The sequence below is a fragment of the Gadus chalcogrammus genome, chromosome 6 (assembly GCF_026213295.1).
Source record: "Gadus chalcogrammus isolate NIFS_2021 chromosome 6, NIFS_Gcha_1.0, whole genome shotgun sequence".
NCBI lineage: Eukaryota > Metazoa > Chordata > Actinopteri > Gadiformes > Gadidae > Gadus > Gadus chalcogrammus.
Window position 1 is genome coordinate 19,173,740 of NC_079417.1, and position 22,284 is coordinate 19,196,023.

General features: G+C 43.0%; 1 protein-coding gene across 1 annotated transcript; it reads left to right on the top strand.

Moving 5' to 3' along the window:
• The first annotated feature begins 456 nt into the window (after positions 1-456).
• On the top strand, positions 457-16,510 carry zbtb34 (zinc finger and BTB domain containing 34). Its single transcript, XM_056591829.1, has 2 exons — positions 457-747; positions 9,345-16,510. The coding sequence occupies exon 2, from the start codon at positions 9,378-9,380 to the stop codon at positions 10,896-10,898; it is 1,521 nt and encodes a 506-aa protein (XP_056447804.1). The 5' UTR covers positions 457-747; positions 9,345-9,377; the 3' UTR covers positions 10,899-16,510.
• Positions 16,511-22,284: the final 5,774 nt, after the last annotated feature.

Genomic DNA, 22,284 nt, shown 5'->3' on the forward strand with positions numbered 1-22,284 from the left:
CTCTAGTGTCCTAATTTCAGCATCGTTGAGAGCGTCGGATTTGGGCCTTAGAGGTAGACTTTAGTCATTGAATTCACCAAAGATCAACCCTCGTAGGCTATTATTCTTTGAATGATAATTCCAGATTCGCAATTGCTTTGTGAATAGTTAAGGTTGTAAAGGTATAGGCACAAAGTAATTAAAGTTGTATAACTTTAATTTAAAACCCTTAAATGGTAGGCCCTTTAATGAAGGAATGACCGATGGTTCTTTAAGTTCGTGTTATTGATTTATAACAAAAACGAATAACCATGTCATAAATATGAAATGCTCGTATTAATTATTCAGCATTTCACTTGAAAGTTCTCAAGTAGGCAATAGCACAACTAGACGATAACATGAATACAGAGGCACCCATGTGGAAAAGCATATCGTCTTGAGTCGAGATTAAACGGAAGAGAAGATGTATGCAAAGTATAGAACAGGGAAATGGAAATGCAGTATCAAGGGTTAAACAAGCGGAGAGTCGCCCGTCACGTCATTCTATAACATAATGTCTCCGTGCAGAACACCGCCAAGAGCCAGGGAGGGGCTGCCGTAAAACACACGCATAAAATGAACGCTGAGACCCAAAAGAACACTTCCTGTTGATGAAAAACATTTGCAGCAGCGACTATCTGACACATCTGGACCGGAGTGGGGGGGAGGCCTGGCTGCAGTGAGACGAGACACGGGGGGAATGGACAACATTTGATCCGCAACAAGACGGTAAGTTCCGCCGGTACTCGGGGTCTGTTCCCCATTGCGGTCGGGACGAGCGGGCGTCCGGTGGCGCCTTTTGTAAGTTTAAGGGTAAAAAAGGCTACTGGCTACCATCGCATGCTAGCTCGCGTTAGCAACCGTGCAGTGCAAAACGCTAGCGCTAGCTCCGCGGCTAGCGGGCTACGGTACCTTCAGCATTAGCCAGCTCGCAACTGCGTTAGCACCCGTTCAACACCGGACGCTAGTGCTAGCTCCGCGGCTAACGGTCGAGGGGCCACGGTACGTCAGCGTTAGAGCGCTTGACGTATCTTATGACCAATGTGATTTGTGTTACTGTCAGCCTTCTATTTTGTATTTGTTTGAAACAACCGTGAGAACAACCGTGATGGCACACGGATGTAGGTTTTTTTGTACGACTGCATACATGTCGGCTTACGAGTTCGGTTTGGCGGCCGACGTATCTGGGAATAAAAGTTGGGCCATTAGTCCGGAAGCCCGCCTGGTGCTAGGCGGAAGAGCCCGGTGCTAGACGGACGAGCCCGGTAGCATTGAGCTAGGTGGACTAGCCCGTTGCTAGGTGGTCTAGCCCGGTGCTAGGGGGACTAAGCCCCCTGCACTTTGGACTAGGTCCCGGCGCTTTGGGGACTAGCCCAAGGTGCTTGAGCGACTAGCCCCGAGAGGTTGGGACTAGCCCCCGGCGATTGGGGGACTTTCCCGGCGCACCGAGTGGAGTTGGGCCCTGCAAGCTTACTCTGGAAAGCAAAGCAACTAAGACGCAAGGCGTTATCCCGTCGCAGTGAAACCACATCTGAAGCAAACGTGTGCAGATCATTCAAACTGACTGACACGAATGTGAGCTCAGTATAATGGCTCCTTTTCAACTTTAAGACCTCAGTCCTTAGCTAACCAGTCGTTGACTAGTGTCATATATATATATATATATATATATAAATATATATATAAAAAACTTGATTTGGATGAAAAGGATGAGTCCAGCTATTTTTCAGTTTTGGGAACTCATGGATGCGAATTAAGGGCCATGTAGAACCAACAGGGGAACAAGAGACCAGAGACCAGCTGACACCCGTGTGGTCATTACCATAGGGCCGTATAAACATTTGACCTCCTGATTTTTATGGATAACGTGTGGGATCATGAGAGGTTACCTTGTGCACCTGCTATAACCAACACCATCTTGTGTTTGCAATCAACCCTCCACTAATTTCTGTGACCGTTTGAGTCATTACTCAAACATAGACAACTGTCTTTAGTGGATCTTGTATATTGAACGTGAACTATTTTGAATCATGACCTATGATATATACGGGTATAGACAGGCGGCATACCAATTATGCTGTCTTGCGTGAGTTGGCATAATAGCGCTGCACCTGTTAAACTGCATTTTTATAGTCATGGTTCAGTACGAGCTACCAACAGGTTTTTCTTTTGCTGCTGATTGAGCAATGGGCGGCCTTTCTAAGGTAAGAAAGGCCGCCCTTTTTAAGGTATCCAAAATATAGGCGGTTGGGGAGCGAGACAGGCTACTTGGCCTGGTTCCAGAGAGCCTGTTAGGGAAGTTCTAATATTCCGTTTTTTGGGGTGGATGTTACGCCACCAATCTCTTGCTGGGTTCAGTTGGGAAAGTCTTGGTTTATGGCATGGCTTCACAGTCCAACACAATAACACCTTGTTGGGGTTAGCTTATGGTTTGGAAACACGATTGAATCAGAGGGAGGCAATGCACAATTCATTTTACTGCACCCAAGCACGTGGTTGACATGAAGATATTGGCTATGATTATATTGGCTATGATTATATTATGACTTTGCATGAATACAACATGTATTTCAAACCAATACAGAAACGTAAGAAAGAAAAGTGTAAACTGATGATCTTGTTTCTATATCTTTACTTAATACTTATATTCGATAATATTATCTAAACTAACCAATATCGTATATGGGTGATGTCTGAAGTGTTCACCCAAACAGGACCTATGAACCTATAATGGTTCAGAACCTTATCATAGTACGTAGTAGAAAAGGTCGTTTTCTGGATCAAGTACTGCTGTTATTTAATTTTTACACTAAAGGGAAGGACGTTATTTCGCATTACTTTTATTTATGTCATCAGGGCCTTATTTGCATTTATAGAGAAAACAAGTCTTCTTAAGAAACAGTTCTTTAATGTGAATAATCTAAAGGTAGAAGAACCATACCCGAATGCAATGTTTGCAGTTGTTGCCAAGCAGGCCACTCCGCAATGAAACGCACTAACACTGTTTGAAAGAGGTTTCGCACAATCCCAAGATGTCAATGTGCACATTCAGGAAGCATGTGTCTATTGTAAACATACCAGTTGAACATAAACACATCTATGAACATTGCCATCATCAGATTGATTTACCATGGATACGTCGGGTAACAGAACTCGGGGAGCTTTTTAAATTCCAAACCGCTTATATGTTGAACCAGGCCCCTAGGTACATGGAAAAACCTGTGTCTGTTCTGTCTATTGGAATGTAGACCCAAACTAAAGGGTTACCAAGTTGGGTCAAAACTGTTTCTGTTAGCCACCTAATAGAAGTGATTTGCACCAATTATTGAAAAATCTTTATTCATATGGTAAGCCCAAACTAAGGTTTACTTGAATGCCTTTTGCGTTTTGCAGATATGGTGGATATGATGCAAATAGTAAAACAAACGGCTCGGAAATCTAGGGACAATGACGATTGGGCCAGATCCACATCAAGTGTTTTTTCTTTAATAGTGTAACTTTTCTTTGGCAAGGAATGGGTTGTCTCCTTGCTTGTTCTCTACCTGCCTGTGGCAGACTGGCTAGGTAACATAAGTTTTCTGCCCTCCTCTGTGCCATCTGTGATTGACCAGAAGAGATCAAATGGCAGCAACAACTACCATAAGACCAACATACCAGCAAGTAGATGGCCATGTCGAACATGGAACAATTCAATTTTGGTGAAGTGAATTTAAGGACGCACTGACTCAACCAACTAGTAAAAAATTACCTGGATATCATTATGTATATCTGTAGACAATGCTGATTTAACAGTGATTTTACTAATGTTATCAATAAAATCACATTCTATAACTGATGAAGTAAAAGTTTTTTTACAAAAGGTTTTAGACTGGAGGTAGCACTTTGCCTCTAAGAATCTTACCGTCTACACTCACCCCCCCCCCCCCCCCCCCCCCTAGATTGGACTGAACCCTTGGTGTGTTTTGAATTCTGAGAGGCTCCTGCTCATAACTGGGAGGGGATGAAAGTTACTCATTGCAACTTAATACCATACAATTTGGAATCAAAACATAGGCGCGTGAAGCTCTTACTCTACAAGTTTAACACCACAATGCCTGTTTTTCTCAGTTCAATGACCTCACACATGGTGATCAGCTGAGGTAGTTATTGGAGTGCAAACATGTTACTGAATGTCGCCTCAGGGCAGCCGCTCTGCAACATGCAGTGTGCAGAGAAATATCTTTATCTATTCTCTTGGTCAGGGCTCTGCGTGTTCTTTAGAGAATTTATAGTTTATTTAGCTGCTGTGCACATCCTCGATCCCAGGCGACACAAGCTCAAGGTGCTCTCTGTACACCACTCGATGTTGCCACTCACCAGACCTGGGATTTTGGGGAATGCCCCCTGCACTTCTCAAGGGGTTCCTCTAGGGAGAGTCAACTCCTAAACGTGCCTCTCCCACCCAGTCAGATGCGAGTGGCCAGCGCTCCCCACTGCACATATACATGTGCTTGAGCTCGCTGCAGTGAGGAAAGTATTTGCATTCTTCTCACCTGGTGTGCAGCTGCCATGTTCTGATCAGAACAGACGGCGTGTCAGCGGAGACATACACAAACAAACGGGGTAGTGCTTTCTGCCCTCCACCTAGCAGCCGTCGAGCTCTGACTATGGACTCATCAGGACCAGCTCAGCCTAAGAGCTCTGCATATCGCATGCGTCCAGAACTTCAGGGCAAACCTCCATGTCTCCCGGTGATAGCCGCTGAGCCGAGTGGCATTTACATCCAAACATTATCGTACTTGTCTCGCAGAGGTTCGGATGTGCTCAGGTGGACCTTTAGGTGTTAAGAGAGAACCCCCACTGCAGGCTGTGGTTCTCTCTCAGCCCTCAGAATCTTTCCCCATGGTAAATGCTATGGCGTGTACACACCTTCGCTGCAGGCGCTCTTGTATGCATTCCCACCCCTTTAACTGATCCATGCTCATTTGGAGCGGATCAGACAGGAGAAACTGTCTGTGATTCCCAGAGCTAGCTGCGCTCTTGCGCACAGTGCCATGGCCGGTGCTAGTCAGACAGCTTGGTGGGTTGGTACGGCTGTTGGTTTGGCGTCTTGGAGCTTAATCCTCCATGGCAGAGTCTGCTAGCAGTGGTTATCAACACTATACAGGGTGCCCGGGCGCCTTCCACTTCCTCTGTCAATGCAGCAAAGTGGGGCGCTTTCTTTAAGTGGTGTGACAGCAATCACATTGCCCAATCTCTCTGAGGTAGGAAGCGTGCTTGGTTTCCTACAGTGCTTATTGGAGAACGTTTTGGCTTTTTCCTCCCATCAAATTAGGTGCGGCAGCCGTTTCGGTTGGCCACGCAGGCTGTGACAGTAAACCGGTTTTCAGCCCCCCCCACCCGGTCAAGAGATTCTTGCATTGGGCTCGACCTGTTTAGTCTTTTTCTCGCGTGCAGTGGCGTTGAGTTGCATCTCCTGTGCCCTGTTACACACAGTTGTTAGTGTGTTATAGTGACCCTGCCAATGCATCTCGCTCTCTCCAAAGCAGCGTCTGTCTTGCTGGATATGTGAGGGTGTTTGCTTAGCCTACACCCGGCAGGGCTCAGCGACACCGCTGGGTGTTGGAGCCACACTCCTCACGGGGTGTGGCTCTTCTCAAGGGCATTTCGGCGGACAGTTGATCTGCTGTGTCGTCCCTCGGCCCTTTCTATCTGTTTTTACATGTTAGACATGTCCAGGCCAGGGGCTCACTCTGCCACTCTGTGTTGGAGTCGGGGGTGCCCCATCTTCGGCTCGGATATAGGCCGTTACAAATTGTAACCTTGTTCTTGACTAAGCCTATCTCTGCTCTCACCCGGTGGTGTGTGGCCCATGTTGATTTGGTACGTTGCTAAAATATTCAGTGAATGGGAAAAGCCCATAAGACTAGACGGCTACGCCTACGATCTTAGAACTAGAGATATAATAACCTATTGTTTTGCGATCTTTGCTGTGCCATCTCTTGATTAGTCGGAATAGATCATATGGCAGTAAAAACTGCCAATACTGCTGGTTACACGACAAACACTAAAACCAGCACCAATCAGATGGCCATGTTTAACATTGAACAATAAAAACAAAGTTTGAAATGTTTCAACATACCCGTTGTTTAAAATGACCTGGGGATATCTGTAGTCAATGCTGATTAATAGTGGTTTACTAGAGCTATAATTAAAATCCTATTACTTCTATTTTCTACCAAAAATATGATGTGCAGCAGCCCTTAACTCTTTGCGCACAAGAATTGTACTGTCTATACGTGCTCGCCCTACCCAGCCGAGATACTTTAGTTGGCGTACCAAAGGTGCGAAGCCAGTTACATTGGACTGAGCACTTGTTTTTTTTTTAACTCTGAAAGACTCCCCGTAATAACTGGGAGGGGCTGAATGTTACACATTGGGACTTGATACCATACTGTTGCAATCAAACCATAAGCGCGTGAAGCTCTTACTCTGCAAGTGTAACCCCAAAATGCCTGTTTTGACCTCACACATTGTGATCAGCTGAGGTAGTTATTGGCCGGCGATTGAATGTCTCCTTGGGACAACCGCTCTGCAACATGCAGTGTGCAGAGAAATATTTTGTTACCAACAAATGCAAAAGTAAGTCAAAGTAAAGCCTGCATCAAGTCGATAATTGTGGGTTCTTCTGCTAGAGTAACAACTCGGTTAGCTGACACTAAATACCCGAAAGGTGAGGATTTGCATGAGGATTTGTATGTGCTCAAAGTGAAACGTATCAAACCACAAAACCTTGAGGTTACCTTTTTATTTGTCTTCGGCGGTTTTTACAAATGTTCATGATTGGATTGTAGCAGCACTACATATACCTTATTTTCTTATTTGAATGCCTCTACAATCCTTTGCTTAATAGGCAGTTCTGGCTGGTTTCACACTATAAGCTGTTTTACAAAATGGGAAAAATGATGCTGATGTTGAAGAAAGAATTCCCCCCCCCCCCCCTGCTGGCTTTCATTCCTGCTGTATCAAATTTCATGTCTTTTTAGTGTTCCAAGTGGCATCTCTAAGCGGTTGGTTATTCCTTGGTGTTGCATTCATTTTACAACCTCAGCCAAGCCATGATAAGGCAATCACAGTCCTAGGTCAAACTGCTATTCAAGGTTTCTAATGGTAGTCATGATGTCCATATCCTTAAGTGGACGAGCTGAGCCAAGTAAATTAAGCCTATTGCCTTGGTGGAAAGTGGCGTTTTCTTTAGTTCCGCAGTATCCTGTTTTCCCCACATGAGGCATGCATGTGACCCATACAGGGTTCATATATTATCAACCAATGAGCACACATTCTTTGGCAACCTTTCAGCCGTGCTCAATTGAGTGCGGGTGGTGTTGGCAAACTTCCCTGATACTTCCAACATGCTCTGCATCGTTGCTGCAAGTAAAAGCAGTTTGAAATCAAACAAGACTCCCCTGTCGGTCGGTTTTGCTGCCTCTCCCATGGGCCAGGCTGAGACTGTGCAGTTAGGTTGTGCAGGTGTCTTGGTAGAAGACGTTCACATTGTCAATGTCCCAACGGTGTTTGAATGTAGGCTTAGTATTTAGAACTTTTAGCCTTATCATTTTGTATTTGCCCAGGTTAACATATAGTCTCAATAGTTCAGCTGTTACATAATTGTATTGAACAGTTTAAATATCATTTTTTTTACATATATATATTCTTTTTTTATTTATTATGATCGTTCTTCATAACTTTTATTTTAATAGTGAACATCAAAATACATTATTTGAAGCAGACGTGTGTGGGGTACATATGGGCACGAGTAGTAAATTCCAAACTCGAGTGATCGAAGGAATTCCTCGAGGATCAATCGAGTACTCGTTTAATCAAATCTATTTTTAGAATGCAACGCATCCGCAGCAGGAATAGGCCTGATGATGAACGGCAATATTACCAACCAAACATGTAATGCTTATTCTCCATCAAAACAGTCAGTTATCAGAGTATTCATTATTTATTTTTGCAAACGTTCAAAACACATTTCCTTACAAAAATAAAATAAAATAAATAAAAACGAAACAAGTAGCCTAACCACTGCAAATAATTTAAAGCTGCAAATAAAACGGCAGCAAATGGACTATGGAAATACTCAGCGTTGTGATCTTCTCTACACGGCCGGGATTAAAGCTGCGTCTTGCGGCGGTGAAAATAGCCGACACACTTGGTTGCTGCGGGTCTGCTTTCCCGAACTCAACGTTGTGTTTCAGGAGCATGTGCCGCATAGTACTTTCTGGTAGCTAGATTTCGCTTGGCATATTTTACATTTCACCTTATGATCTCCTATTTCTTTAAAGTATGTAAATTCTTCGCTGCGCTTTGCTTTAACCGCCATCTCTTAACTTTTTGAATTCTGGCGTGCCTGCACACGGCACGGAACGCGCCACACAGAAATTTATACATTTCATTTGCTTTGTGCCCACGGCATGCGTTAGTGGCGCAGACAGAAAATAGATACATTTGCCTCAGAAAACTTTGTTTCTGTGTATATGCAAACTCGAGTTTGCCTGTCCACCAACCGAGTTCATTTGTAACAAGGAGTACTGGAGTAATGGATTCCTCACGCCCATCCCTAGTACATATGCCAGGTAGTGACTCCAGATGAAACCTAAAAAATCTCATTCCAGACTGCCTTCGCCTGAATCATGAGGGAAATATTAAGATATTCCTTCTGTTCAGGTAGACAAAATGAGTAAATAAAAATCAGGTTTGTCAGTTTCTCCCGCTTTGCTACAGGCCCATCCCTCTTAAAAATGTCTTTCTCCTTTTATAAAACAATTGCTGGTGTTCGTTCACGTAAAGGTTAGATAGCACATGACTCTGCCATGTTGACATGATTGAACATGTTGCCCATGTACAATATGTTTTAGCAGTTGGGAACAGTACTTGCTTGAAAGGCATTGAGAACAAAGAACAACTTTTTTTGTCTTTCTCTGACTTGATGAAACAAACGGTACTGAAACAATGTTTATGGGAAGCTTCAATATTAATGCTGAGAGTTTGGGTTGAGAAAGTGGCAATTCACCCTAAAGTAGTTTTGCACTATTGCTGTCATTCTCGGGCGGAGTAGGAATAATTATCTGCATTACAGCCTTCTGTGTTACTCCCCTGAAACCACTGTATATTTTAATGGCAGATCACGTAGGCACCACTTTCTTATCCTCATCCTAATTCTCTTAGATGTAAATGAGGACTCCGGAGACATCATTACCATATGAAGCATCGTATCTTAAAAATAAAAGTTTAGTTTGCCACTCATGCTTTTTCCTTTGTGCACTCTCTTGTTTCTCTAATAGGCTGCCGACACGCTGGAGAGATACATCCGAGACATGGACGAGGGCAGCAACTACATAGAGTTTGACGTGCCTGAGTTCAGCAACACTGTCCTAAGCCAGCTCAATGAACTGCGGCTGCAAGGGAAGCTGTGTGACATCATCGTTCACATCCAGGGTCAGCCGTTCCGTGCACACAAAGCGGTTCTGGCGGCCAGCTCGCCCTACTTCCGCGACCACTCGGCCCTGAGCACCATGAGCGGCCTCTCCATCTCGGTCATCAAGAGCCCTGAGGTGTTTGAGCAGCTCCTGGGCTTCTGTTACACCGGGCACATGTCGCTGCAGCTCAAGGATGTCATCAGCTTCCTCACCGCCGCCAGCTTCCTGCAGATGCAGGCCATCATTGACAAGTGCACCCAGATCCTGGAGACCATCCACTCCAAGATCAGCCTTCCGGTCGGCAGCCCAGAGAAGGAGGGCTCCCAGAACAGCCCCAACGGAGTCAACGACAGCAACCTCTTTGTGAACCCCACCCAGATCTCCCCCCCGTACTACTCCCGGCCGAGCCAGGCGGGCCTTACGGAGGCTCGCGGCGAGCTGTCAGTGAAAGGGCCCGCCAGGATAAGGCAGCAGCAAGAGGAAGGCCAGTCGGACCGCGGCAGCAGTGATGACGTGTCGGAGCAGGACGCCCCCATAGAAGGAGAGATGGAACAAGTGGATCTGATTGGCAAGGACGGGCTAGTGACGGACGTCCACGTCAAGGTTGAGAAGACGGACAGGCCCTCTTACTCGGACAGCTCCTCCGCCGGTGACGACGGCTACCACACCGAGATGGTGGACGGGGAGCAGGTGCTGGCCGTCAGTGTGGGCTCCTATGGGCCCGTCATCCAGTCCACTGCCTACTCTTACTCAGGGCTGTCCTCCCCTTGCTTCGTGAGCCTCAGCGGCTCCAGTCCCTCCCGCTCCATACTCAGTGGCTACCGAGGTGGGCGAGCCCGGGCCAAGCGGCCGCTGGCCATCCCCGCCACCGTGCTGAGCCACGTCAAACCCGGCTCAGATGAGGTTGAGCCCGCCCTGGGGTCAGCGAGTCTGGAGAACGACGTGCGGGAGCGCAGCCTGCGGAGCCAGTGGTACCCGTACAACGAGAGACTCATCTGCATCTACTGTGGGAAGACCTTCAATCAGAAGGGCAGCCTGGATCGCCACATGCGCCTGCATATGGGAATCACCCCGTTTGTGTGCAAGTTCTGCGGCAAGAAATACACAAGGAAAGACCAGCTGGAGTACCACATACGTGGCCACACGGACAACAAGCCGTTCCATTGCCAGATCTGTGGCAAATGCTTCCCGTTTCAGGGCACCCTGAACCAGCACCTGAGGAAGAAGCACTTGGGGGCGACGGAGGGAAGCAACCACGTGGACTCTCCGGAGGGGAGTTTGGTTCAGAAGGACCCAGAGGATAGCTCGGAGAGGATTGCCTTCGAGACCACGTACACAGAGGAGGCACAGGCCAACGATGCAGAGGAGAGCTCCAAGCTCAGCCCGGAGGAGGCTCAAGCGTCCGGAGTCGATTATTAGGGCACTTTGGGATTAGGAAGCTTTAAGAAATATTTCAATTTTAAACTAAACCTTTTATTTTATTTTGTCCTCAACTTTGGTTCAAAATTGCATAAAGGGTTACTGTCCATTTTGTGAAAGTTGATTGTTGAATTCAAAGAGACAATGGGTGCTTTTTTGAAGTTTGATTATTTCAAAGGAAAGGGATTAACGATTTACTATTTTTCAGGAGGTCCCAATAATCAAGGCCCCCTTGTTTGTTTTCTTTTTTAATCTTTCCATGTTTTTTAAAAACATAATTACAGAGTTATATAGGCATGTTGCAATAATTGATAATGTGAAAGCTCTGGTAAGATGCTTGTCATATCACCTTTTTACCTGACCTGTTTTTGCACACGTGGCCATAAGGCGGCCACTTACTCACAAGGAATGATTTTTCTGACAGTGCAAAGCTTCGTGTGACATATCCGTTCAATACCTCATTTTACAACTACATACTCATGACAGTCTTTACGGAAATCCGACAGGTTCTACCTCATAGCCAAGAACCTACGAGGAACCGTAGTGTTCACATTTTAAAAATTCTGTTTTTGGTTCCGTTTTATGTTCTACTTTGTCCGTTTTTGGTTTGTAATTGTTAGGTTGTTTGTTTTCCATTGCCAAATCCTGGACAGAGCATTCTCCTCAACACAAAGCCTTGATACTTAAAGTGAAATATTCCTTGCTGATTGTATGGCTTATGGACTAAGTCCTTTGTTCAAATGTTTTCACGGTCAGCCAGGTTGAATCGACGCAGAAGGTGCTATGGTATGAATGCACAAGACTCATTAGCTAGGTTGTGTATTTGTATTGGACAGATGGAAGGAATTGGGTGAAGGGACCAGCCCTGCAGTCATTCAATACATGAATTGGGCTGGCTCTCTGTCCACGTTCCAGGTCTTGTATCATGTTTTCAGCGTTCATATCACTACTGGAGCTCAGCCTGGTGACCAAGTTGTGGGGGCTTCGAAAGGCTACACGAGCTATCCTCATACCTTACAGTCATTTGCAGTGTTCATTATTCTGATTGAAGTTCTATACCTAACGACTTCACTATTACGTGTATTCTTGTTCTTCGGGTGGGTGGGTGGCGGTGGTAGGGGACCTATAGATTAGTCTGTTTTACAGAGACAAAAAATGTATCTATGATTTCAGCACAGCAGGAACAACTATGGATCTATTCATGTACATCTTTTAAAGTATACTACTTTTAATAATATGCAAACAGAAAGAAGAAAGGAATCTCAGCCATCTCGAAATGGTATACCTCCTCATTTTTATTTTCTAATAGAAACTATGGGTTCTGTTTTTAGTTTTGTATTTTGACCATGTCTGAGATTATCGTTTAAATAGCAGGATCATTTCAGCTGTGATATTTGTTCTCTACTCTGGAGCAGGTGACTTAAAACCAATCTAATTGTATGCTATTGGCAGCGACGTGGTGTGGGTTAGGTCTCCAAGAGGGAGAGGGTTTTAATGCGTAGCTGGAGAGCCAAAGTCATGGTGCACATTGTGGTACATGGGAGAGGCTTGGCCGTGCTGACCAAGTGAAAATTATGCTAATTTCGGTCTTAACTCTTAAGAGCAGCGGTCTGATGACAGTGGCAGGTGACCCCCGACTTGGCGTTTGGGTGAGGGCAAACTTGGAACAATCTCCCCTTCACTCGTCTGCTTGACATCCACTTTTTCAAAGGGGAGATGTTGACTTGCAAATTTAGATTTTTTTAGTTCAGATTCTTTACACAAGTTTGGCAACTCTTTGCCACTAGATATGCTTTTGAATGGTATTTTGCGTATGCCCTTCGAAACTTTTAGAAATAAGGATTTTGTCTGACTAATAAGTAGAAGCTTGTGTTTCTATTGAGCTTTAAAATAGTACATTTAAAGGAAAATGCATTGTAATGGCACTTAAGGGTAAGAGCAATTATCCAATCACAGCACTGCCCTTTGTTCAATACTTGTATGACAAACATTTTGAAAGGGCAACTGCCATAACCATAATTTTTTGTCCTGTCCGTTGATTGAAAATCTTAAATTTGTTTCTTCACTTAGAGGTTTTAGCATTTGTTTGGGAAGATTTAAAAGTTTTGTCACTCGTCTTTTTATTTTTTACTTTGTCACACCGCCAGTGCAGTTTGTATTGAATATGTGCACACAACCTTGGTTTGGCATTTTAGGACACTATTAAGGTACCCCCATGTTTTAGGGGAATTCAAGAAAAATGCGTATACTAGCTCTTCATTATTTTATGATGTACGTATCGCTAGGAAAACCTGTTGTGAAGAAAGCAAACGTTGTCTACTTCTTTAAGTACTTTTCCGTTGAACGTTTGCTTCCTTAAGTCCGCTTTGGCAATCTGCTACTGCAATTTGGCGGTAGTACAGCAACTCTTTCATCTTTAAGTTCTTAAATAGAGCGTTTCATTTTCTTATAACTTTCCCTGGAAGAAATTTGGTCGGCTTGCAGTATTGTCTAAGACCTCCACAACAAGGCGTACAAGCTGAACAAACGTGTGCCAAGAGTTGACACCAAAGATGTATCTAATGGGCAAATTTGAACAATAATGTAAAACTGCTAAATTAATGGTTTTCTTGACGACTAGCCTGTCATTTGATGAAGACCAACTTTGTTTTCGGCCCGGGTTCTTAATTAAGGAATGTATAGGACCCTCCGCTTACAGCAGTTGCTTGTCTTTTAAAAATAAATAGATAAGTTATGTTTAGGTAATGTTCCTAACTAAGCCATAATAACGCTGACAATATCCTAGTTTGTGCAATAGGTATTGTAATTGTTTTAAGGCCATTGTATTCAAAAATATAAACAATTAAAAAAACACAAAGTGGCATCTTAAATGTAGTGCCTTGCCACTTGCTTTTCATGATAGATACAGGCACTTAATTCTCTGTGCCTCCTCGCTAATTATGTAGATAGAATAGAGTTAAGAATCAAATGTCTTATTTTCTCTTAAAACAAAATGGGAATTAGGAACCGTATAGTAAAGTGCTCCTACTTCGAGCCCTAGTTTATCATTCGATGGCTTTTCTCCTCGTAATGTATTGAACATTTTATTTAAAGTAATATATATATTGCTTTGAATCAGTCGTAAATGAGACACTCCTGTATACCATTGCCCCAAGTACAGAGACTGCCTCTGTGTTTTCTTTCCTCTCTTAGCACTGAGGACAATCTAAATCATCTTTAGACTATCCCATCATTTCAATAATGAGATGAGTGAGATGTGATGCAACATCAAGCCAGGGAACAGCTTCTTTCACCATTTGGCAGATGCTTAAAATTAAAAATCCTTACTCTAGAGAAACGCCACGCTTGCCCTTATATACTGTGGCTGAATTGCACATCACCCGCCCACAAAAATTGTATATACAAAAGAATGCAAGTAGATGTTTTGTAACTTAAGAAGATTTCTCATATTTGTGTCATTAGGCACAGCCTTGCAAAGATCCATAAATGGACGATTCAGACAACACCGTTATTGTTAATCATTGGGACCACCCTAAAAGGAATTGTGGTCCCATCAGTTGATTTAGCAGGCAGTACCCTGATCAATGGTGCTTTATAAACTTGTCAGGTTTTTTTCTGTTATGACATCCCATATTTTAGGTGAGTGGTGACTTATTCCAAAATCAAGTTAAATTTTGCAGAACCTACAACATAAGATCATGGTAAACTTAGTGACTTTCTGTTGTACATTTTAAGGGTGATGGAAAGGCATATTAGTGGGCCCTAAACAATTAAAACCAGTGTTTACAGGGAAGAGTGTTGGACTACTTCTGGAATTTCCAACTTGTCCTATTCCTTCTTCAAAGACACACTTCAGGTAGTTTACAAACACTGGTACAGGCTTAGAAAAATGAATAATCTTAAGTCTTCCATAGGTTTTTGTTCCGTCAGTTTCTGTCCACTGTGTATTATTCAAAAGGAAAAAAGCAATAATATTTTTAAGTGTTGTGTTTGGGTCATCAAGCCTATTTGAGATCATGGCTTGCAAAGTAGTTAACAATGCGAATGTCAGGGAGCTGTCGAATTGAAGTTGGACCTGGGCAAATTTTCTTTCATGTCGATTAGATGTAGTTTTGTTTATTTTCTTCCCTTGAAATTTGGACGGGATGACTTCCTCCTCAGTAATAAAAAATAACTGCTATTGTTGCTTTCTGTTATGCCAGGTTAAGCACCCATCCTCGTTCTATGACTGTAGGTCAACTGCAACACAAAACATGGCACTTGTCAGAGTTGGATATCCAGCTGTTTTTAAAGAATGAAAGGGATTTTTGGGCGGGCTGCAAAGCCACTGTTTAAGAGCGACAATCTGTTTCCATGTTAAGTTGTACTGGTCTCCCTCACCCTCATCCCCCTGCTGGCACTGAGACATTAGACCTAGTCGGACAGGGAGAACAGGATGTCTAGAGGCCCTTTCTATGGCCTATGTCCTTTTTTTTTTACGTGACACATCCTGATCTCTACCTGCGCACGTCTCTAGCTCCTATTTGGTGAAAACAGAAACACATCGACAAAAACCTAGAACTCAGGGTCTTTAGCGTTTAAAAAAAAAAGTGGTCCCATTGATGGGCGTACAGCTTGTGTCCATGTAGTGTAAATGTGCACTTTTCTTCAGGTGAACAAGTCCTCAAGTCAGTGGTTCCCAAACAGTCTGCCTCAAGATCTTAGCGATCCTGTGTTTTCCAGAGCTAAAGCCCAAGGGACACTGGAGACCATAGACTTAACCTCGAACGCAGGTCTGGCCCTCTCCTGTCTTCTCCACTCTACACACAACCTCACAACCCAACTGTGAACCTCAGAACTCTACTGTTTTGTACAACTATGAAGTAAATGAAGCTAGCTAGAGCTGGTGTCGTATCTATTAACTTGCCATTTATGAATTTATTTTATAGCATGAGATAAAAAAATATATTTATTCAAATTCTATATATTTTACTCATAATCATTCTGTGCTGCTTTATTTTGGTTCTTACGCTTGTAAATTGCTTTTTTATTATACAAAAAAAATGTCAAAAGAATGTGTTTTGTTTGAAAAATAAAGATGCTGATTTGGCTCAACTCTTGTGTGGGCTATACGTCTTTTGTATGTTCAATGTCTCACTAGAGAAACGTATGCATGCTTTGTGATAAGGTTGAATTTGTGTCAGTCACACTTTATACAAATTAAGCAGGAATAAAAACGTAAAGACTCACAAATTGTAATACAGAAAAGATAATCACTATACATTTTGTAGAGTTCCAAACAAGAATGGACGTTCTAGAATTCTGTAGTAACTTAATGGATTGTTTTTGAGTGTATTTTGAGAGTCAATGTTGAAATGTACCACCAGAGGGAAGTAGAGAATAGGAGGAAGATTAACTTTCTGTCCTGAATAGCCTCTTCTACTGCTTCTGTAGCCAGTTAATCGTATTTACAACTATCTTTACTGCAACAACATATTAACATTTTCAAAATCCTTGAAATGTTGTAACAAAAATGCTGACTACATTATTATCCCCCTGAAAAATGAAGACTTTCAAAAATTGTCTACAATAATTATACTGCAATACAATACGTGTTCACCATTTTGGTTTCTTTAAGGAATTAAAAACAATCGAATAAAAAGAGTGAGTGAGAACAGAATCCATTAATTACTTCATAATAACACTTTTTTTTTTTTTTTTTCATGTGGGTTCTGCTGTTTCCTCTGTCCCAGCTGTGAGCAATGCCTTCTACCATGGGGGGGGGGAGAAAAACTAATTAACAAGTGCAGCTGCATAACATTAGTGCAATCTACGGGATATAGTGGTTTTCTGAAGAGTAGAACCAGAAGGAGATGGGAACCAATGAAAAGGAGCCGATGCTGTGAATGAATCGTTCGGTCACATGCTGGGGATAAGGACTACCTGTTGATATCTTCAGCTTTGCCTAAAAAGTCCTTATTTTACGCACATACTAATTTACCGCATGTTTACTTCTGCTATTTTAGTTCATTGCATTACTGATAGCCTTAAATCCCTGACTGCTACAGTTGCTTTTGGGAGACAAAGAAGATTCCTGTAAACCCGTCAGATGATTAATCTTACAGTGCCAGTGTTACAGTAAACCGATGTGTTCTTGAATTACATTCTCAAATGTGCTGTAAAGCGGAATTATAAGAATTAAAAACAACCACAAAGTTAAGGATCAGGACATAGATGGCAAGCAATATGTTTCCACCAGGGCTATTTTAACATATGTTTAAGTGGCATGATGCATCAGTCCAGCTCAATAGAGACTCCTACAGCAGGAAGATGCATCTGTGAATAATCCACAAAATACAACATAGGCATACACCTCAGTGTATGGATCAAAGTCAAAGTTCATAGTTACTTTATTTTGTCTCCCCAGGGAGAAATTTGTCTTGGGTAGAGACATTTTTGCATCAGTAACAGTACAACATGCAACATTCACATACAACAAAGGCATCAGGCCAAGAAAACAGATAAAAGACAGCAAAAAATAGAAGAAATTAGCTGTGCAAATTGCGATCTGCTTGTGCAAAAGAGCTGGAAGTTATTGATTCTGCACTCCCTAAAACCCCTTCCCTGTGACCATGCAACTTATTCCATATTTATATCCAATCCGTCATTTAAATCATGACTTTGAGATATTGCAGAACAGGCCCACACCACCAAGGTGTACATACCGCTTGTCCTGCAGAGATCAACAAAGCAACTATTTTCCATGATGTCCTTTGTGTTATTTAGCCAAGAACAATTCGGCATCTAGTGAGCCTCTTTAATTCCTATAATACTCGTATTGGACTTTGACTCATGTCAACTTGTGTTGGAAAAATAAGGGCTTTGAACTGCAAAGCTCTCACCCTGCAGTTAAAATATCAGGGTTATTCCGCAGTTTTCTACATGACACTACATGATAGTTAACAGTGCTTTCTGGTCTCCACCTAGAAGATTTAATGTGGAGACAGAAAACTACATTTAATCCTTGTTCTGCACGCTATAGGATTACCTTTCCTCTTTGCTGAAACCGTAGCGTTCATCATACAAGATTGCGTCTTTAGAGTATGGGCCTTGCGAGTATAACATGTCTACTGCAGCTTAATAAGGGAGGTAATTATCATTGGGGGTTTCAGTGAACTCCATTGATATGCGACGGGACAACATGTCTTTCCTTTTTTACACTGATCAGAATGGAAACTATGGAAAGCCTTTCTTCAAAATGTGTTTGAAACGACGTTGAAGTTATCGCAGCTTAGCACTATTTTCCCCCTATAAAGCCATGAAGGTGAACTGAACTTTTTCTCCATTATGGGGAAGTGTTGTGTTTCACACACTTGGGACTGACAGGCGGGATACATTCCTCCAACCAATCAAGAAAGATATGATCTGGAATCGAAACTGTCTCATACTGAGGCCGGCGCCATCGACTGGAAACACGCATTCTCACTGCACGTTTCACTCAGAAATATCTGACAGATGGCTATGTCATCTCCAACAAATTTAATTAAATTGAATCCACAGCACCTTTAATACTGCTTCGATACTGAATTTATTGGCAGTTGAGGCTACTAAATAGTCTCTAGAGAGACCAGATCTCATCAACTTGGAACCAAAGCCATTCAACTCTCTTTGTTGAGGGAGCAGGGAAGCATTTCAAACTTTACTACCATTACAACCACTGCTGCTCATACTAATATACTACAACTCCTACTCTACTACTCTTGGTTCAGTAGGTATTGCAAGAAAGGTTTTTCTTTAGACAGAATCTCAGTAAATATCGCTATGCTGAAAACGATCCTATACATGCACTCATTGTTCCTGTACTGCACAGCAATCACTACTGCCAAAAACATTGAATAGGTACAAGTCCCTATTAAATGTGTACCTGGGTGTGCCCCGGTAAGCCACGTTGGCTGGCTTGATACACGTTTCTCGGTAATTGCTCTATGTCTGTCGGACAAAAGAGGCATTACTCTAAAGAAAATTAGATGAAAGGTTCAGGAGACATGTTTATCACATTTTTCTTCAGCATAAAAACCAGGACTAATCTATTGTGCCCCGATTGAGAGTTTGATCCATGCTTTAAGCTGGGGCTGACTCATAGACAGTCATCCAGTGACTGACTGGGCTTAGGATCTTAGTAATAATAGTGTGAGTTGAGCTGTTTAGTTAAAATTCACATTGGGCCTTTTTTTAATGGATTTCATAGGTAGACTATATAGTGAAGGAATCAGAGAGGTTTTACAACTCTTACTTTACGCTCATGCCTGTGGATGTCTTCTCACCGCTGTTAAATCTTTATTGTCCCTGCTGGAGACGCTTTCCACTGTGTCTGGAGGTTCATGGATGAAGGGGGTGGTTGAGCATCCAGGGTCATAATGGGTTCACATTAAGTTTGACAGGTAAGTTTCCATTAAGTTTCCACTTACCCTAATTTTATGTCAAAGAGTTCATGTGTAGACGAGTATTCTGAGAATGAATCGACTCTCATTTCATGATTTTCATTATGTTTTATGTTTTATCATATCATTTTATGTTATAGATAAGACAGAGAGAGTCATATTTCATTTAGTTCAGTCCCCTTTGGAGAAACCACAGACGTGATGGAAGAAGTTTAGACCGAATTCATGGCGTCATACATACCAACATTTCTACTAAATCGGTCTACATACTGACACTATAACTACAAGCAGGTCTGTACATCTTCCAGGTCAGAAGTCCGTTCAACAGAGCAGAGGTTTCGGAAGAACTCGATAATTCCATCCTCACCCGTCTCTCCAGCTGAGTATCAAACAATGACGTGATGCCCGTTCTTCAAAGGAACGGCACCACATTATAATTTGACTTTGTATTTCGAAACATCTCTTAATAATTCCCATATGAATTTATTTTGCACACTGCTGGAAAGTGGCTTCAAGCTACCAGGAAACACAGGCTGGTTAGAACTTTACGGGGCCAATCTTTTTATGGCTCCTCTGCTATTCGCTGCTCGTAATGGCTCAGAGTGTGTTTTCTGCTGACGGGCAGTGTGAAAAGGATGATTATGATAGTTAGGGAGCACACACTATTGTGTCATCTACCGCCTCAAAGAAACAGGCAATTATAGACAAAGAGAGGGACACGCACACACATAGACGGAGGAAAAATGCTGAGGGGCCATTTCAAAAGTATGAGCTATTTTCCACTGGGAGAGAGACAGACAAAGAGAAACACACACCGCTGAAGGGTCTGCCATCCTCGCTCATCGATTACGAGGTGTCTGTCGGCTACCTTTGGCATGGTGAAAACTGGTTCAAAGATGGAGAGGTTACCCACTGGCCCGAGAAGGAGGAGAGAGAGCCTTCAATGCTCCTACGCTGTTCTGACATATATTCCAAGCTTTAAGACATTATTAATTATGTTGATGCGTAGTAAAAAAAGAGTAAAAAGCTAATTACTAAACATATTTTTTGCTTGCAACTTTGAATGATACCATTTTTTAGGTTAGGTCAGCATACCTTTAGAACTCAGCTCATCCATGAATCAACATCTACAACAACATCCAAACGGTTAAACCCATTCCACCAAATTGAACTCGGGAGGGCACTTTGACTCAAAGTAAAAGCACACACTTGACGAGACATAAATCAACAATGCGGGCCCCTTCGGAAAGTGCCGTTTTGAAGTTGGAGGAAACGCGGTTCGCTCTGTGCTGAGTGAGCACTGCGTCAGCTTATGGTTTTCCATACTGGGAAAGGAAGGAGAGGGGGGTGGGTGGGGGTCTGGGGTCTGAAGAGGCCACCCTCAACGAAGCTTTCCACAGCGGTGAGACAGCAGGAAGACGACACATGGGAGGAGAATGTGGTCTATTTACGGAGCCGGAGCCGCTGTCCACCGGTCTGGCTGTGTGAAGTCTTTCCATCGGGTTGGCATCGTTTACAACTTAGATTGGCTGATGACAAGATGTTTGGTTAATTGCGGCGTACGTATTTAATTTCAGCTATTTTGTTCTCCTGTCGTATTTTTCTAACATCACTTCAGTCAAATAAACGTTGTATTGGATGTTTGAGGGTAAATGGTGTGGAAAGTTTTGCTTTGTCTTGTCCTCAGAGAGGTCTTTAATTCTTCTATCCATCTCAGAGGAAAAACCTCCAGGACACTCCTGGAGATAAATGGCTTCCTCTCTCCCTCCCAAAGCCTCTCTGTCTTTGTAGGCGGAAAAAAGGGATTTGTAGCATTTAACTGTGATTGTTGAAACATCCAGTTAATTTCATGTCAGTTTATTATCTGACAAATGTTAACATTGTTGCACGTGGTGGTTTTTGATTACATAACAAGGTCACTACGTTTTGTTGATGATCATTTGTGTCTTTTGCAGCGTACCATCTGTCCTGGTTGGATCAACATGAACACTTTGGCAGTAGCTTGGACATACTACTATACTGCTACTCTACAATTAGCCAAGGTGCATCACAATAGGGTTAGTATATTTACATTTGATAGAGAATACCTGTCTCTATGAGTTTTATGCACCCTTTTCCACTCTGTTGTCTGATGTGACTGAGCTGTCTGGTTCTGGATCGTCTCTGTAAGCAAAGCCGAGAGCTCAGGGCTCTTTGTGAGACAATGTAGCATCACTCGGCGAGGTTCAACCTTCGTTCAAATACATAAAGCATACCGTTTGTTCAACAGAAGATTATGATCACTCAGCACGTCCTGCACTAGAGGTGCACAGTGTGTAAGCAATGCACTTTAGCTCTCTCCATTTTGGCTCCAGCTAGTGCAGCAGTGTCTCCATCGTCCCGCTATATAAGTTCCAGTTGCCTTCTGGAAAACTCATGGGCCCAGAGGAACAAAGGGAGTTTCTGCTGTGAGCGGAAGGGGTTGCTTCATAGCTGAGGTTTTACAAGGCAGTCAAATGTCATCTGCCATTCTGTTCCGCCGTCCCCAATCCTACTTTGTGGTCGGTACGTGATAAATCACATTCCGTCTCTGTCCCTCTGTGATCCACGTGGACCAACTCCTTAGACAGAGCAAAAAATCAAAGTGTGACTAATCGCTCCTCTGGTAATTGTCTTCATGAGGATATCCTCTGTGTAACCACAGCTTGAGCTGTAGGGCCTCTTGGCCCTCATTCCTAACTGGTCAGCCAGCCAGTTGGTGAGTTGGTATTACCTTGACCCACGTCTGACAGACCTAAGAGTAGTAGTCGAAAAAGATTTAGTAGTCAATTTACACAAAATCTTCCTATTATAATGGATAATCGATATTGAGGCATATCCTACAGTCCGTCTATTCATTCATTCATATATCTACTCATCAATCCATTCATTCACCCATCTATGCCCTCATCCATCCATAGGTCAACACATATATTCACTCATTCATC